General features: G+C 39.1%; 1 protein-coding gene across 1 annotated transcript in view; it reads left to right on the plus strand.

The window, feature by feature from the left end:
* Positions 1-12,967, plus strand: part of WDR12 (WD repeat domain 12) — a 13,921-nt gene extending 954 nt beyond the window's left edge. The window contains exons 2-13 of the mRNA XM_026853200.1: positions 3-140; positions 1,432-1,526; positions 2,148-2,254; positions 3,090-3,205; positions 3,601-3,755; positions 4,525-4,570; positions 5,360-5,445; positions 5,662-5,802; positions 5,907-6,012; positions 6,823-6,955; positions 7,784-7,856; positions 8,462-12,967. Of these exons, the coding sequence (XP_026709001.1) occupies positions 3-140; positions 1,432-1,526; positions 2,148-2,254; positions 3,090-3,205; positions 3,601-3,755; positions 4,525-4,570; positions 5,360-5,445; positions 5,662-5,802; positions 5,907-6,012; positions 6,823-6,955; positions 7,784-7,856; positions 8,462-8,539 (1,274 nt within the window). The 3' untranslated portion in view covers positions 8,540-12,967. The remainder of the gene's footprint in view (positions 1-2; positions 141-1,431; positions 1,527-2,147; positions 2,255-3,089; positions 3,206-3,600; positions 3,756-4,524; positions 4,571-5,359; positions 5,446-5,661; positions 5,803-5,906; positions 6,013-6,822; positions 6,956-7,783; positions 7,857-8,461) is intronic.
* The last annotated feature ends 5,534 nt before the right edge of the window (positions 12,968-18,501 follow it).

Raw genomic sequence — 18,501 nt, forward strand, 5'->3', positions numbered from 1 at the left:
AGACGGGGGTTACGCTGAGGCGGTAACGACGCTGTGTGTCCGCAGGTACGCCGTGGAGGATGTGCCCTTCTCGGTGCCCGCGGCCTCTGAGACCACCGACCTCAGCCACCTCATCAACAAGCTGCTGGCGGCCGGTAACGGTAGGTGCCGGGGCGGGCGGCCGCTTCGCCTAGGCGGGAGCTCAGAGCAGCCCCGAGTAGGCGCCGGCCTTGCGCACTTGCCTTCCCCTCAGAGCCCTCGGCCACGGGGTGACGGGTTCCACCTCAGCCCCGTGTGTCTGACCGCGTGCCCCGGGTGCGGGCACAGCCTGCACCTCTGCCGGAGGCTGCCCCGCTGCCCTACACACCAGGCGAGTTGGGCTCATGCCTTGGCTGAACTCGACCCCTTGCGGGGCATGGTGCCGCAAGTGGGACGGTTTAAGGCGGGCCAGGCCAAAGGAACGTGCTGTCCGAGTCAGAAGCAGCATCCTGGTACCCACAGGCCCCTCAGTGAAGTCAGGCCTCAGCCTGAGCCAGGCCTGTGCTTCGGTTTTGGCCTGTCTATGCAGAGTAAGGTAGTTTTTGAACTTGATCTGAAACTCAGCGGGTATCAGTGCTGGTGGGCAGTCCCTGGAGAAATGCTCCACCCTTTGCCCAGCACCTGTGCCTAGCACCACAGATCAGGCTGCCCCAGCAGATGATAATGGAAAGGTTTCCCAAAACCTGGTAAAAGAACTAATAAAATCAAAGGTTTGCTCTTTATGAAAGCCTTTGAGAAGAGTTCAACCATCCTGTCAATGCTAGCTGAAACAGATCTGACAAAAGATTTTTTCTGGGGAAAGACCCCTGTACGATTTTGAAAAATCCCTAGACTGATTGTATCTTAACCTTCTGAGACTTCTGCAAGTTGCTTTTAACTGAAGACATCGCAAACAACCTTGAATAGAAAACCAGTGTACCATGCAATTTTCTTGTCAAAACGTAGGGCCTTTGTCAACTATGCCATTACAGAGGGAGAAACATGAACCAAAAATTCTTGGGATTTTACTGCTGCTGCCTTAAGTGCACGGATCTGGCTAGTAATGATAAAGATGTGGGTTACCAGTGGCAAGCTCCATACAGAACAGTGGTGAAGGACCACGGGTTTGATTAGATGTAGCTACAGAGAAAAGGAATTGGAAAAGAATGTGTTAACATTGAGAGGCAAACTTAACTCTCTGAACCCCAACAGCAAATTTTCCTTTCTCTGAACTCACACCGTCCTGTGGAATTTATGGGCTGCCCACTTACAGTTAGAAGAAATCAACTGTTGGGGGTTTGGGTTTTTTTTGTTGGTTTTTTCCTAACCTCTTGCTGGCTCAATTCTCCTGAACCAGTGACTGAATGATGCTATTCTTGATGGTGTCAAATAAATAGTGACTCCTGAACATGGATTTTTCCTAATTTGTTTCAGCGGATCACAAATATGTGGAATTTGACTTCCTCATCAATGGCCAGTTCTTGCGTATGCCGCTGGTCACACACATGGAAATGGAAAATATCTCCACGGTAAGTCACACTCAGTTTCTCCCCATCTTTGACAGTAGAACAGACTCAGCCGGTTTACTTCAATCTGATCTAGGTATTATACTGTCATCCTGACTAGGCAGATTTCCTTGCTCAGTTTTATTTCTTTTCAGACTTTTCCCAAGAGAACTCCCTGTATGTATAAATCCATTCTGAACTGTAGAGTATGGGAGTGATCAGTGCAAGGAATGTTACCCAGTCTGTTGTATGGAAACAGTTCAGAGGGGAAATTCTTGCCTTATCCTACTCTATTAGTTACATTGGGGGATAATGGGGAGGTTAGTATTACTTCTAGAAAATGTCATGAAGTATTTTAGACACCAGTTTTGTATGGGTAAATACAGAAGAGGAATCTGACAAGAGTGAAATTATTTGATTTTGTTCCCAGCTTGCTATTAATAGTAATTTGATAAAAACATGGTAGCAGTGTAATTTAGATACTTTTTCTAAAGTCTTTGCCACATTAATGGAATTAAAGGACTTGGATACCAGGATCTTTGTCCAATAAACTTGTATATTTGCACCATGCTACAGTTAAATATTATTGTTACTGATTAAAAAAAATAAAACCAACCTAAATAAGTATTTTGTCTGTGAACTCAGGAAGAAGTGGTGGAAATAGAGTATGTGGAGAAATATATGGCCCCTCAGCCAGAGGAATGCATCTTCCATGATGACTGGATCAGTTCTGTTCAAGCCACTGAAGAATGGTACCACACTAAGCCAATTCTGTTTTGTCTTACCTATTGCTGTTGTGTGCAGAGGTGTCCGTGGTGTCAAATGGAGTGGTATTCTCTTTAATAATGTGGGTTTGGTTTTGTTTCCTCTCTGCTCTGTTTTTTTTACCTGTCAAGTCAGTCAGCTACTTGCTTTTGTAAGCAGTTCAGTTTTAACGCCTCTATTCTGTGGTGACAGTGACTGTTAACAGAAACAGAAAAGCTAGAGTCATGACCATATTAATACGAATGAAAAATACAAATGCTGTTTACTGTCCTTTCTGTTAAAGGACAGCAAGATTTCCTTATCTCTTTTTAGCTTAAACCCTTGACTTCAAATGTGACATTCACTAGAAACAAATATAATAGTGTACTTTATGCAGAGCTTTTATTTAAAAAAACCCCAGCCAACCATTGTTGTCCTTTTCTACTCTATTTTCATATTCATTTTCCAATCAGCAAGGCAATGTTCCTATATTAAGTAACATTTTGAAAATGCTTTGAGATCCTCTAGTAATACCACAAATTATCTTTTGTTTTAAATGACATAAGCAATCTTGAGTCTCACCTACCAGACTATTTAATACTCTTAATGCTTTTCTTTTTGCCCCTTATTCCTAGCCATGCAGTTGTAGGTTTTAATGAAGCTTTGCTCTCTAACAAAAAGATTTTTTTATTTTCCAAACTTTTTTTTTGGTAGGCAAAGTAGCTATTTTGAATTTGTTGTGGCTAACCAGTTACTATGCTACTATTTTTTCCAAGCTAAGGCTTTACTTCATAAAAACATTGGGTTTAAAGACAATAATGTTTCAAATTCTGTACCTTATAGGATATTAACTGGCTGCTATGATCAGACTGCTCGAATCTGGTCTTTGGAAGGAAAATCCATCATGACGATAGCTGGGCATACGGAAGTAGTGAAGAATGTGGCATGGGTGAAACAAGGTCAGTGTATATATATTAGGGGAGTAGTAATAGTTTGATTTATTGGGGAAGAAATGTCAGCATTCCTCAGCTATGAATATTTAGTTATCTAAATGCTACAATTATTTTGATCTCCATCAGTGATGTTAGAAATGAAAGTCATGGTGTGAGTAAAACAGGCCTTTAACAGTAATGAGCATAATTAGTTTAACTTGTTTGTTGTTTATCCACCTTGCAGACTGCATTAGCAAATACCTGTATGTGTATTTACATAGTAGTTGCAGGGTAACATGAGATAAACTAAGATATGTATGAGTTTCTATCTGCTATTTCTTCTTTGACTAGAATAATTATATCTAGACTATAAAGACTTTGTAAAGCTGTTGGGTGTGAGCATGACTTTTTTTCTTCCTCAGATAGTTTATCATGCCTGTTACTCAGTGCTTCAATGGACCAAACTGTCCTGCTATGGGAGTGGAATGTGGAGAAAAACAAAGTGAAAGCCCTTCACTGCTGCAGGGGACACGCTGGGAGTGTAGACTCCATAGCTGTTGATTGTACGAGAACTAAAGTGAGTGACTCCTGGAAAGAAACCTCTGTCTTTTGGAATGTTAGCAGCCTGTATCTCAAAATAATCATGTCTCTGTGCCTGCATAGGTACTAGTCATCATGTTGTGATGACTGACACACTGCTAAGTTTCCAGTCTTGTTATAAATGGTGGTTATTGAGGATTAGGAGTGGTATATCAATGCTAGAGTATCTTCTCAAAGTGATGCACTTAACCTTTAGTATCAAAAAGATGAAGGTGACTTTAGATAGCACGGGCCACTATACTGTTGTGTTTGATTTCTGTGAGCAAAGCTGAATGTTTATTTTAAAGTAAATTTTACTTATAATGCATGTGAATTTTGTGTTATACTGAACTATTTTCAAATTTGACCTAAATTTTCACAGTAGCTTTGGTGGAAAATAAATTTCCAGAGTGATACTCAGAAAAAGCAGGTGGTAGAAGAGGTCCTTTCCCTTTATTGAGGAATTCAGCAGTTAAAGAGCACTCACTGCAAAGGTAGAGTCATTGCTCCCAGTTTGACTCAATATCAGACAGGTTAAAATAAAACCTTTTGGTGATGAAGGAAATAGAGATATTTTGTAGATGTTTTTCCTGAGAGGAAGGACAAAAAATAATTGGATCTCTGCTGAACTGTTGGGGTTTTTTTGAGGAACCTAGCACTTCATGTGTTATAACCCACTGGTTAATTTTTCAGGCAGGAAGTGTATTTAGTACGGCTTACAAGGTCTGTCTGGATCAATTCTTAACAAAATGTTTCTGCTCATACAGTTCTGCAGTGGATCCTGGGATAAGATGTTAAAGATCTGGTCTGCAGGTAAGATAAGCATAAAGCTGGGATTCTTGACTCTCTTAAAAAAACCTGTACTTAACCTGAAAGATATATTTGAATACTTTTTTCTTCCAGAGAATTTGAGTCTTAGTATTAAAAGAAAGGTAGAACTTTTTTTAGAAGGCTATACAACAGTATATCAAGTTACTGGTTTAGTTGGAAACACCTTTTCAGATATGGTTAGCAACTGTGTGCTGATGTTTATTCGGAACATAGTATTTTATCTCTTTCATTTATTTTTAATGGATTTATATAAATGTGCATGTTTAAGTATAGACTTCTTACAAATCAGAAGCTTGTGGGTTATTTTCCTGTTCTATTATTGACGCTATAATATGGAGGACAGTAAGATGACCAGATCTCTTCTAGAAACGTAGACTAAACCCATTTGATCTGAATGCTTTCTTTTGTTGTTCCAAGTCGTCATCTTTCAGTTTGAGAGTATATATGTAGGTACTATAGCTAAAAGAAAGGTTGTGTTTATCACACACCTGAATTATTCTTGGAATTTTCCATGCATAAGGATGGTCTTAACATTTCATTGGGATGTCATTTTAAAACTGCGTGACCTGGAAAACAGCACTTACTCTGTATTCATTTTCCTCTTTCTTGAAATGGAGATAATACTGATGTGATCAGATCAGATTAAAAGGTTGAAATATTCCTGCATCGTAGACAGGCTAGGCCCTGTAAATACAGGGGTTTGCTTAATTACTTGTATAGAAATGCAACTCAAAAACTTCTAGATCAAGTCTGACTCATCTTGTGTCACAGTACCAACAGATGAAGAGGATGAAATGGAAGAATCAGCTAACAGACCACGAAAGAAGCAGAAAACTGAACAGTTGGGACTAACAAGGGTAAGATGAGCTCTAGGTTTGTCTGGGATTTTTTTTTTTTTTTTTTTTTTTTTTTTAAGAGGTGTGGCCACACAGAAGAATTTCTCTTTGTTAAAAGTGATTATATGAAAACTTCCGGTGATACGTCTCAGGCTCAGCAGACAACATATTTTTATTTGTTGATGTAATAGATTTTATGACTATATTCAATCTAATCTCTCACCTTTTAAATTTTAGACTCCTCTGGCAACCCTCTCTGGCCACACAGAAGCTGTCTCCTCTGTGCTGTGGTCAGATGCTGAAGAAATCTGCAGTGCGTCATGGGACCACACCATCAAACTCTGGGATGCTGAGACTGGAGATCTCAAATCAACTTTGGTGAGATCATTATACTTTGTAGATTCAGCTGAAGTCCAGCCCAAAGAAATCAGTTGTGCAATAGAGTAGCTCCTCTCTTGAGTTACTATTATTTTTTCTGACAGACAGGAAACAAAGTGTTTAATTCTGTCTCTTACTCACCACTGTGTCGACGCCTCGCATCTGGGAGCACTGACAGACATATTAGACTATGGGATCCTCGCAGCAAAGGTGAGCTAAAACATGCATGTTCTCGAAGTTGTGCATTCAAAATCAGAACTTCTCCCTGTTGGGAGACATATCTCAAACTGTTTTCTGGTCCCTCTGCCTAAAACAAGCCATTCGGGATCTTTTATTAAATAGAAAGTTACATCTGTTTTCTGAAAGCTGATGCAAGACTTTTGATTTCTCACCTAAAAATTCAGAAAAGTAACTCATCTTAGGTTATCCCTTTTTCTTTTGTTTTAAACTTAACTAAAGAATGTTCAACTGTGCAATTGCAACGCTGAACTATTTCTTTTGTAAGGTTCACACCCGAGTTGGTCAGACCATCATTAAAGTGAAAGAGTAGTCATTTTGTTAGGATATAGTGGTGCCACATCTGACAGGATTGTGGATAATTTAGGACTGAACCTACCATAGGCTTTTCATTGACATGTTTACTTGTTTTCATAGATGTTTACCTGTTTAACTTCTATAAATCTAATTCAGCATTTAACACTATTATATTTTTATATGTTAATGATAAAAGGGGGGGTTCTTTGTTTGTTCAGAAATCTTTGAAAAGAGTTTAGTGACAAGAAAATACATTTTGAGTTTTGTTTGGTGTGTCATTCATGTCCTCCCCCTGAACTTGTGTGGTTTGTTGGCTTTCTTTAAAGTTCATTCTGATTTTTGAAGTTAGAATTACTGGTAGGAGAAACACTTACCTTGAGCACAAATATGTGGCTGACTGCTTTTCTCACTGGATTTTGTCTCCATCTTAAAAGTGTTGGTTTCAGTCTAATGATATCTTTTTTTTTTTCCCCGCTTTCTGTTCAGATGGCTCCTTGGTTCTCCTGTCACTAACATCTCACACAGGCTGGGTGACATCTGTGAAGTGGTCACCTACCCATGAGCATCAGCTGATCTCTGGTTCTCTGGATAACATTGTGAAGCTCTGGGACACAAGGAGGTAAAATGGATGTGTTCTTTGCTGGTCAAAGGCACATAAGATTACAGGGTCAGTTAAGCTAATGGAATAGCAAAAGTAGTTGGAGACTTTCACTGGAAATTCCTGTGGCATTTGTAGGAATCCTCTAGGTTGTAGGAGTTGAGCATATAACAAAAGGGAGAAAAATACTTTTAGCCTACCACAGGACATGTGGCTTAACGTCTGTGAGAGCTGTATGGTATTCCAAGACAGGACTTGCATGGCATTGACAGCAGGACTGACTAACATGCAGAAGGCAGCATCCATAACATTGCTACTGGGATTAGGAACAGCAGAATGCCTGCTAACTATTCTTCTGTTGTAAGGAACAAAATACATTCTAAGGAATGAGCCTACCAGTGTGAAGTTTCACTTGGTACTCTTTTCAGACCTTTCATTACAAATTTCCAAGCAGTTAATTGGTTTGCATTCAGAAGACATAAATGGCTTTTCTGGAAAACACATGCAGTCAAGCAGCATCTACACATGGAAGAATGAAACTATAATAAACTGTTGCTAACAAGCAGGATTAGGATTGACTAAATTTCAGGGTACCTTGCAAGCAGGTGAAAAATGTTGCTGCTTTTCTCTTTGGGGATATAGGAAGGGTTAACATTGTGATCGGCTCTGGAGAAAGGAGAGGAAACATTACAGATGGTAGAATGTCTGTAGTCTCTGAAAGTGTTTATAACTGCCAGACCACACCTGGTTGATAGCATCATGATAGAATTTCTTCCAGAGACCAATTTGTTTTCTGTGATTGCTCACATATCTTCAAACGTGTGACTGTAAATACTTGTGTTTTACCAGTTGCAAAGCTCCTCTGTATGACTTGGCTGCTCATGAAGACAAGGTGTTGTGTGTGGACTGGACAGAAGCAGGGGTAAGACTGAAGAGCACATGACTCAGTTTATATGCATGGTGGTTCGGAAGAGGGCTGAAAGCTGTCACGGACTATTTGCTCCTTTATGCTTAAAGATGACAGGAACTTTTAGGTATGCTTTGCTTGATACTGGGTGTTACTGTCATATGCACTGTAGCACCTTCCCCATACTACTGTGCAAAGGAGTAGGATGGCAGTTTAAGCTCTGTAGCATTAAGGGAGCATTGCAACATGGAGAGACGCGAGGAGAAAATACGTGTTCCAAGGTACTATTTGCTGCCATGGAGACTAAAGCAGCAGCATGAACTGACAACTGGGGCACAGCAGTACAGTGGAAGGGGGGAACTACCTAATCCTCTTACAGCAAGCTGTTCTGCTACTGTAGTGGTACACACATGTATCAAATGGGGAAAAAAACATTTTGTTAATATTCAGATTGCATTGTGGCTCCTGTTCTCAGTAAAAGGCAGGAAAACCTTCCCTGCCAAAACTTTGCTTCTAATTTTAGGAGGAGGGTAAGAGACAAGGTTGCTTCTGCAATTTGATTGTGGGTTTTAGTCATACATTAATAATGATATTAATCAGTTTTCTTTTCCTCTCATTAGTTGCTGTTGAGCGGTGGTGCAGACAACAAACTCTATTGCTACAGATACCCAGCTACAGCCTCTGATGTTGGAGCATGAAGGTCAAGAGGCAGAAGACTCTTTTCCTGAAAGATTTTTGCAGCAGTCACTCTGTTAGCAACCTACACAACCAAGATCTGAAGGAGTTTTTTGTTGATCAGACACCTGTTGTTCCTGTTTTTTGTATTGATAACCTACATCCTTATTTGTCACAGAAGAATGACAACAGTTATAAATGTGAATAGAGTGAAACAAAGCGAAGTGTCTTTCCTCCCTTTTTGATGGCTTTGAATTAACATCTTTTAAATGACTATTTGTTCAGCCCTTTTACTAAGGAGTAAATTGTTCCCAGTACTTACAGAAAAAATTACTTGCTGGACTAAATTAGTTTTTTTAGTTCACCTGCTTTCCCTTGGAGAAAAAAAAAAACAAACAAAAAACACCTTACCTACAGTTTATTGGTTTAGTGCCTCACCAGATAAAAAACAGACATCAGTCAGACTTCTTGCAGTAGGACTGTTGGCAGTTCTTACAATTAGGCCCTTAATTGATGAACCCAGGCTTCTTTCTAGGATGAAGACTTAGTACATTTGCAGTGCAAGTGGTATGATATAAAGGAACTTGACAGATTTACTGCCAGATTAAATATTCCAATGTTGTTGCTCATAAATTAGGGCTGTAAACTACTTTATCAGAATGTTCCTGCCTTGTGCCACAGTACTTGTTATGCTGCAGTACAATAATGAGGTATCTTACTCCTAAAAAGCAGCAGATGTATAGAAACAAGTGGAGGATCACGCAGAGAAGGCAGAAGAAAAATTAATTTGTTCCTAGAAAGAACGGATACAAAAACTTGCAATAGTTTTTATGGATAGAGGGTAAGTACTCATTTTCTCTGCTGGTGGTCTTGCTTTAATTCAACATTTAAATGAAAAAGCTATTGTTACAGTTTGTGAGATGCCATATATGTGATGTTAAACCAGCACATAGTTTAACAGTGTGGAAACCAAACTTGAATATCCTCACTAATGTCTTAGCTTCCAATAAATGTAAGAGCTGTACAGCATAATCAAGTCAAATGCTTTTAAATTGCAAAATTTAAATTGCAAAATTGTTAATTTTTTTGTTGAAGAGTAAAAACTCTGACCTCTGGGTTTACTGTATGGACGAGTCCCATCTAAAGCAGTTGAGGAAATGCCAGAACAGCAAAGCTGTGGAGAAAACTGCAAGGGTACGGGGGAGGGATCTCGGATCCCTTGGTTCTGCAAGTAACGTACTACAACTACTAGACTAACCTTTATTTACAGATGCTGCTTACAAGGAATTGTCTTGCCCTCATCTTGTTATCCATGTGCATGTTCTTAGTATGCTTCATCCTTTCTAACACACTATTCATACTTTAATAGAGTAATTGCTTTTATTTTTTTCTTATTTTATTCCTTTAAAATATTGATTTCTATTTACTCCACAAACTGGAATTTGCAAATATGGTGTGAATAATTACTTTGTTTTGTAAACCTACCAAAAATACAAAGCATTTTTTGAGCACGAATTTAGTATGTGCTGGAACATGCAGTATTCCTGCTTCCCCACTATTATAGGTTTGTATAATTTCACATGCACATTTGTGGATATGCCAGTCTACTCTAGCAATTGTTAGTCTAATACTCGTGAAAGTTTTTTTTTTTTTAAATCTAATAGTTTTTTAGTATGAGAGTAATATCCTCTTTAGGTAATCCTTAATCCAGTATACCTGACTTTTGGAGGTCTTAACCAAGTGAAGTTTGGAGGTGTTTTTAGTGGAAGGCAAGACAGTAAAGGAAGTTTGGAAAATAGTTTCCGTTATTTCTCTTCAAGACTCCCAGTGACCGTTTAATCTAAAGTCTTGAGCTATTTTGTGTATTATAAGAAACATCTGGTTTATTACTCTTTGCAGTTTTCCTTTCAGGTAAACTACACTTGAGCATAGTGTTTAGAATTACTGTGGTATTTTAGTCAGCTGTGGAGCATCCCCAGCCAATTAAGTTGTTGATAAAAATAAGTGGGTTCTCTTACAAGCATGTGTCTGAAGACTTATGAATGCAAGATAGGTAACCTTAATACTGGCTTTTTGCCTTCCCAGAAGGATTTTTAAAATACTTTTTAAAAAGATCATGTCAGTTGGACTGTCAGTTTAAAAGGATTAATAATAGTTTACACTTAAGAAATCCAAGCTGGCATTAATCGTTTTAGTTTCAAACACTTGAATCCATTAGATCTACTACACTTGTCACCTGTAATAAATACACAGAGTGTAACTAGAAAGGTACGTTTTGGTAGATCATAGTTCAGCAGGAGGGTTTTTGCAACCTCTTCTCACTTTGGGTTCTTTTATTTGGAAAAGTACTGTGTCAGACACAGAAAGAAGCAACTAAGTAGACCTTATTAATGTTATGAAGTGATATCAGCATAAATACAGTGTATTTTTTGAATGCATTTGTATTATTACTGTCCTAGTTCAACACTTTTTAGATTTGGCTGACTGACAGTTCTTTGGACAATCTCTAATCTTAATGAAAACATATTAATAAGAATATTTGCTTTCCTCCAAACACACAGTTATTTTAAAACGATGTGAAATTAGAATATCCAGCATGAGTTAATTTTAAAATTACAAAAGAACTGAGTCAAAACCAAATTAATCTTCCAGCAGCAAGCTCCTGACAGTGATTCTACTGACAAAAATACCTCCCCCCTCCAAACCTTTCTGCATATTCATAGTGCCCTAGTAACATAATACAGAACAATAAATGACTTGTGTGCTAGCTGCTAGTTTTCCTTAAACATCAAAGTGATGCTCCAGGTGAGGGGAATAAAGACAATAATCAACTGCTGAAAGATTTACTCATTTTTTGTGTCAATGGGAAGGGAGGGTTGGTTTATATTTGAGAGCTTGTGCAGTAAGTTGTTCTATGTCATCTTTTCATTCTGCACTGACACCTGGCATAAACTTTACTAGTGCACATACTCTGCCTCTACAGTTCAAACAACATCATGCATTAGGACACGATAAAAGCATTTATTTTAGACAAGGGTTCACCTGCTTGGTCCTTGGTTTAGTGTCACACTTGCATTTTCTGTTATGTGTTTGCTTTCTCTCAGCTGGTTCTTTCAGCTTTCTTCTTGCTTTGAGACCTTCATCTTTGCTTCTGGATGATTCCATCACTTCCCTACAGCCAGCCTTGGCAGAGCACTGTTTTTTCCTTTCTTGTTGGCATTTTGTTTAGTTTTTTTAAACTGTAATTTCTCAGCCTTCTCTCAAGTAGGTGATTGAATTAAAAACAAGGGTAGGGGGAAGGAAACTATAACTGTTCAGTGAAAGTGACACACAACCTAAATCAGCATGTGTGATAATGCCACTCACTGTGGTACAAGCACCAGCCCCCCGGCAGGGAAGGGCACATAAGCTCACCCACTGCATGGCTTTGAGACCCCCAGACTCCCCTCCTGTACCTGCTCCCCAGTCAAAAGCCTTGCAGCTGGACCCCCTTCTTCAGGTGGGAGCTGCTGAGGAGTGCACCGTGCACTCTGGAGGCACAGGTGAGAGGACAGGACAGGCTGACAGAAGACTGGAGGTTTCTTAGGTTGCATTTATTTATGACTGGGGAAAGGATGCAGATCTGCAGCCGGCACTGCTTTGCCTATTCCTTTCAATATACACCCCATAGCCTGGTGGTGAGGTTTTTCCTCAGTGTAAGTAAACTCAGATGAAATTCAAATGAGTTTTGTACAGGCTGATGAATTTCCAGTATAAACTCAACATACTTCCCTAGATTTCAGCACACAGGTTAGAAAATAGATCTAACTACATATGCTTGAAGTGAATTCTACAATTTAAACAAAAATATTTCACAGATCTTGGAAGGAAAATCTTGTCTAGAAAAAGGAATACACTTAATGAAAACTCATATGAAGTTTTCTACTGCATTTTCTGTGACATTTCAGCAACAGAAAGCTCTAGATGGGCATATGCAGAGATTCCCTGAAGGAAAAAACACACACACTCTTGTTTTAAGTCTTGTTTAATTATCAACTTGTTACTTGGATATAAGTTTAAGAATTTTGGAATTTTTAATGTTTTTCTCATCAGTGAATTTTAATGCAGGCTACAAAGACATTTCCAAGTTTGTGTGATTCTAAACATATTTCTTAAAAAAAAAAAAAAAAGGTGGATCAGATTTGGGCAGATCTGTTCCATGCCTTACTGAAATTTCAGCATGTGCTCTTTTCCTCTGTTGTGGGAAAGGAGAAAGGTTTTGTCAGATGAAATACTTAATGTGAACTAGGTCAACACACTTGACTTGGATTTCTAGTCTCTGTCAGAATGGGGCTGCCAAGCTAGCCCTCACATGCCCCAGTCCCAGGGTAAATACAGTTTATGGATTAGCACCTGGCTTCATTTAATGCTATTACTTGTTTTAAGTGCATCTTTTTGTTTTCTTGTTTGTTTAAAAAATCACATCTAGTAGAATTAGTTATTGTTTACCTGTAAATTTTACTAAACATGCTTTGAGAATACATAATTGTGGCAGGTTGTCCTGTCACAGTATCCCTGTTGCACCTCTCTATGATAGTTAAATGGTTGAGGAAGAGCTTTCCAGAAAACAAGGCTGAAGAAACTGTTCTAACATGTCTCCAACATCTCTGCATGTTGGCAGAGATCTCAAATTAGGTGCAAAACTTGGGTTAAAATTAATTGTCATGAAAACCAATTTAAATTGTCCTGTAAATTGCATGAAATAAGTGGATTTTCAGCTGCCAGTAAGAAGCTGGCTGAGTCTGGTCTAGGAAAAACAGCTGCTTAGACTGGATGAGTCTACCAAGCTGTCCAAATCAAGACATGTACTGGATGGAATGCTGAAAACATAACTCAAACCACAAAAATGTAGATTTCTGTATCAGTTACAAAATTCATATTCAAAACTTCAAAATGTCAACTTTGCATATCTTCGCAATTTATTCCATTTGGGCAACTAGTAGCCTGTGGCCAACAGGCAATCTTAGCATGGGTTTAAAAGCCTGTACAATTTGAAATAAATGCTTTGTGATTGCTACTGAGACTTTCAGCTTAAGCCAACAAATGTCTTTAAATGTTTGAAATCATCTCTGACTGCAAACCAGAAATCACAAAAAGCTGTATGGAGAAATATGATATGCTAACTATAGCAAAACATCCCAATAATCTAGATTGCTAATACAAAAGGGTCCTCCTCATCATGCTTTCTATTGTCTATGGTCTATAAATTTGGAGTAGGGAAGTTCTTATCTTCAGTCAGACCACAGCTGCTGTAAATTGCATGCAGAAGACAGTTCAGATCACTTGGAAGAGCATTCAGGAAATGCTCACTGATTTAATTGCTCTCCTTCAACTCTATCCCAGCTGTTGATAATATCTGAGTTTATTACACACACCTGCACACACAGAGCTACCTCACGGATTTCTGCACACAAGACAGCTCAAAAGACCAGCCAGTGGTTGGCAAAATGCAGAAGAAATATTGGAAATTGAAACGAGCTCACCAAAGAATGAAGATGAGTATGTGGTAGTATCTGATGCAGAGCTGTGTGCCAAATCAGAGATAAACCTACAAAGCATAAGCACTGTCACTATAAATCGATATGTAGAATATGAATACATGAAAATGGTATCATTTTTCCTGCCACTAACAAATACTAGTGACTTTCAACAGGGCAGTCTCAGTCATTTGTGTCATGTGAGAAGGCCAAAAAATGGTATCTAGTGTTGGAATTAAATTACTGTTTCCTGCAGCATCAGAGGAGGACTTTCTTAAATTATTCTCCACTGTAAATGGTGTCATTACCATATGTGTGCACACATCCCTGAATACAGTTAACATTTGATGGAATAGCTTAACAGTTTTGAGTTTACTGCATTAACCAAAGTGTTACCATAGAATCTGCCAGCCAGGTCGAGAATTCTTTCCATCGCACAGGGCTTTGTTTGGGGATGGGGAGAGTAACCGTAAGCAACACTCTCCTTTTTAAAAATACTTGTAGCATTGAAAGCTACTGGGTGACATATATACCTCATTTGTGTGATTCTAAGCCTGAAGGCACACTGCTGATGGAAGAGTGGAGGCAGACATCCACAGGCGTCTGCTGAAACCATGTACTCTGAGCCAAAGTCTGGAAGGCGTGGCATGGGTGTGCATTAGTGGGAAGAACTGTTCATGTGACAGTGTGGTTTGGATTCACAACAGACAACTGTTTTCTAATATTCCCTGTTAAAATAAATTATAGAATCATAGACTGGTTTGGGCTGGAAGAGACCTTAAAGCCCATCCAGTCCCACCCCCCTGCCCCAGGCAGGGACCCCTTCCACTCGCCCAGGCTGCTCACAGCCCCGTCCAACCTGGCCTTGAACCCTGCCAGGGAGGGGGCAGCCACAGCTGCTCTGGGAAACCTGTGCCAGTGTCTCACCACCCTCACAGGGAAGAATTTCTTCCTTCTATCTAATCTAAATCTGCCCTCTTTCAGTTTAAATCTGTTTGTCCTATCCCTACCCTTCCTAATGCAGAGTCCCTCCCCATCTCTCCTGTAGCCCCTTTCAGCACTGGAAGGCCGCTATAAGGTCTCCCTGGAGCCTTCTCTTCTCTGGGCTGAACACCCCCAACTCTCTCAGCCTGTCCTCACAGGGGAGGTGCTCCAGCCCCTGATAATCTTTGTGGCCTCCTCTGGGCCCGCTCAAGCAGATCCATGTCCTTTTTGTGTGGGGGTCCCAGAGCTGGACACAGCACTGCAGGTGGGGGTCTTACAAGAGCAGAGCAGAGGGGGAGAATCCCCTCCCTCGCCCTGCTGGCCACACCGCTCTTGATGCAGCCCAGGACAGGGTTGGCTTTCTGGGCTGTGAGCGCACATTGCTGGCTCACAGTCGGTTTTCCACCCACTACTACAGTAATTTGTTTTCTAATGTTAAAAAGTACAAATTTCCATCTCTCTACCATTCTTTCCCTCTCAGGTTTTGCATCAACTTTAGCCTGAATATTGGAAGATTCATACAAACTTGAGAACACTTTTCAATCTTAAAAAATATCAAAAAGTCAAAATATAAAGAATTCCACTGAGTTCCATCAAAGACCAGAATCTGTTTGTGTGCTTGTAAGATCACAGTGATCTCTGACTCTTCCACTCTTGAGATGAGAGATCTTACCTTTCAGCAGATCTTGGATTGGTGGTTCATTATTTTGGTGGACTTTGTTCATAGGACCAGGTGTTGGAATTTGCCAGCAGTAGGTTTTTAATACTTGGAGCAGGGATCAACTACAGTTCTTGGTATTACACAAAAGATCTTCACCTTGCATCAACATTTAAGTGGTCCTCTTAATATATCCATAACATTTAAAAGAATAACTTAATAAGTTTTTGCCTTCAGGTTTAAGAGCAGACAGAGACCCTCAATGGGGAGTCTCTGTTGCTTCTCAGAAAACTGCACTACAGCCAGTAGTTATCTCCTAGAGTTAAATTATTAAACAAAATGTTTCCTAGAGCTAAATAGCACAGATTTAAGCAGATTTTGGTTTCAGTTACACTGCTGTAATTCCAGAGCATGTCATTTAAGACCACGAGGCCTATCAAAATCAGTGGACTTAATATCGGTTTACAGAGGAGTTTATCTGCACATATCTGCAGCCTATCTGAACATAATTTACAATAATTAGATTTTGTATCTTGATGTAGTTGAAAATTGAGTCAGAACCAGTTTCCAAAAAATCAAATACTGCATGTCAGCAAAGCCTTTTCTGTAAGATTTGTCTTCATAGTAACTAAGCTTTGAAGCAGAATGGTGAGGGGGAGGAGATGATTTTTTTCTCCCCTTCTAATCCAATCTATTTAAACAGAGGAATCAAAACAACAGATGTTTAGTATGAAAAATGCTGCCTGAGATACTGGTGCCACAGAATCCAGCATGAACTCACCAACAATGAGAAGATGAAGAGACTACAGTTTTCCTGTTTCAGTTTTACCAATCTCTAGTCTGCTGTGATTTGAATGGGCAAGTCTGGAGCATCATGTTAAAAAGAAGCCATAATTTCCGCAAGGAGAGTGGTTTACAAGCCATGCATCATCCTACCGTGCCCCATCCTGAATCTCTGCAGTATGTATGGTATTGCTTTCTGGGTGTAAACAGAGGATTACGAGATACAAAATTTTATCTGACCACATCATTTTTGAGAATAATATTAGACTATGTACCAGAGAAATCTTGTTTTAATGAAAAATATCTATTTCTAATATTTTCTCAGCTTGATGCAGTATAGCGCAGCAACTGAAAAATATTTTCAGTATTGGGACATCTGAATTGTATCTCTCATACCTTGGCAGACACATTTGATACTAATCATTTTGCTTAGCTGGCACAAGTATTGCTTTCATCATTTCCTACTGGCCTTTTCCAATTACTTTTTATAATTTATGACACAGCAGTCTGTAGGGCTGCTGCTGTAAAAAGTTAGAGACAAACAAGCTTTTTCATTTCCTTTTGCAGTAGTATCTTCTTGCCATTTACTCTCCTTATTTTGCCACCCACTCTGTGCTTTATAAGGAAAGTATTTAGTTTCTTATTCCTCACAGGAGTATCAAGATCAAGGACGTAAAAATCTCTCTCCTTTTAAATAGATCAGGTTTTGACCTTTAGGCTAACATGTCCCAGTATAGCAGACACTCTGGGTGCCTAATGCATTGCCACCGTATTTTTCTTCCCACACACATTACTGACTACATTGTGACACTAGGGCCATTATGGCAGACAGTGTTTGCCTGACTCATCTTTTTCTTATTTACATTTATTCTGCAAATGTCTCTGCTATTAGTTTGCGCCCCCCCCCCAAGAACAGGGGCTAAGTGGAAAGGAAGCACATCTGCTGCTCTAGTGAGGAGGAGCAGCCCTGGTTGCTAACGTCTCTCCTACACTAACTGCAGGGCTCTGTGAAGAACCACCACCCATGGTCTAGCAAACAGTCAGATGTCTGCACCCCTGTAGCTTAAGCCATCCACTGTTCTCCAGAAGCTAACCCTCCCTCCATGTCTGTGATCCTAATTACTTTTGATGAAAGGCGCAAATAGTTGAACCACCACTCCTGTGTGTGTACCTTTTGTCGTGATTATATTTAATAAATTTTCTACAAGTATATGCTCAGCACTTGTCACTAGTCAAGTTTGACTCTTGTTTCAAACAGAAATGTCATCTGCTTATGTCAAATTAAAATCTGGTTCAGCTTTTGAATGTGATCCTGCCTATATTGTACTGCTGCCCAGTGAAATGCTGTATTGAAACATGACCTTCTCAACAGAAATACCCCAATGACCCCTAAAACCAGAATTTTGTTCAACTTGACCTGCATTTTCTTTTTGTTGCTAGGAAGCTTGATTGCCCTGAGATAAAAAAAACACTGTTATATCTTAAATTTTATCGTTTTAAATTGTTTATTTATATGCTTATATTATTTAATGTTATACTTTATTCCAGCCACAAAATAATGAATCAACATTTCTTTCTGAGGATTTTTTTTTGTTCCATTCAGATAGCCTGCACAGGTATCTACTGCTGAGTTAAGGAATATGATAGCAACTTTATGATATGCGAGAAGGTCATTCTGGTTTTTGGCTCTTCTTCCTTTTGTCCTTCTTTTTAGCATTCTTATTATTTAAATAAATACAGAATATGTAACATTAGGTGTATATAATATATCTCTATATATTTTAATATATAGAGAGATATAGTCTATAACATTGGGATCCATTAAAACATTTAAGGTCTCCTGAGGCAATCACTGCTTCAAATTGATTACTTTTGAGATTTCATGAATTTCATTGAGATTTAATGAAAAAAATACATTAATGTTTCATTTTCATAAACAGAAGAAAACAAAGCCCTTTGTTAAATATTCAACCTAACTAGACTTCCCAGGGCCTGTTACTGAAACTATAATTGTAAAGAAGGAAGAACTTTATAATCTTTGTAA

This window comes from Athene cunicularia, assembly GCF_003259725.1.
Source record: "Athene cunicularia isolate RWA chromosome 7 unlocalized genomic scaffold, athCun1 chr7_part2, whole genome shotgun sequence".
Classification (NCBI taxonomy): domain Eukaryota; kingdom Metazoa; phylum Chordata; class Aves; order Strigiformes; family Strigidae; genus Athene; species Athene cunicularia.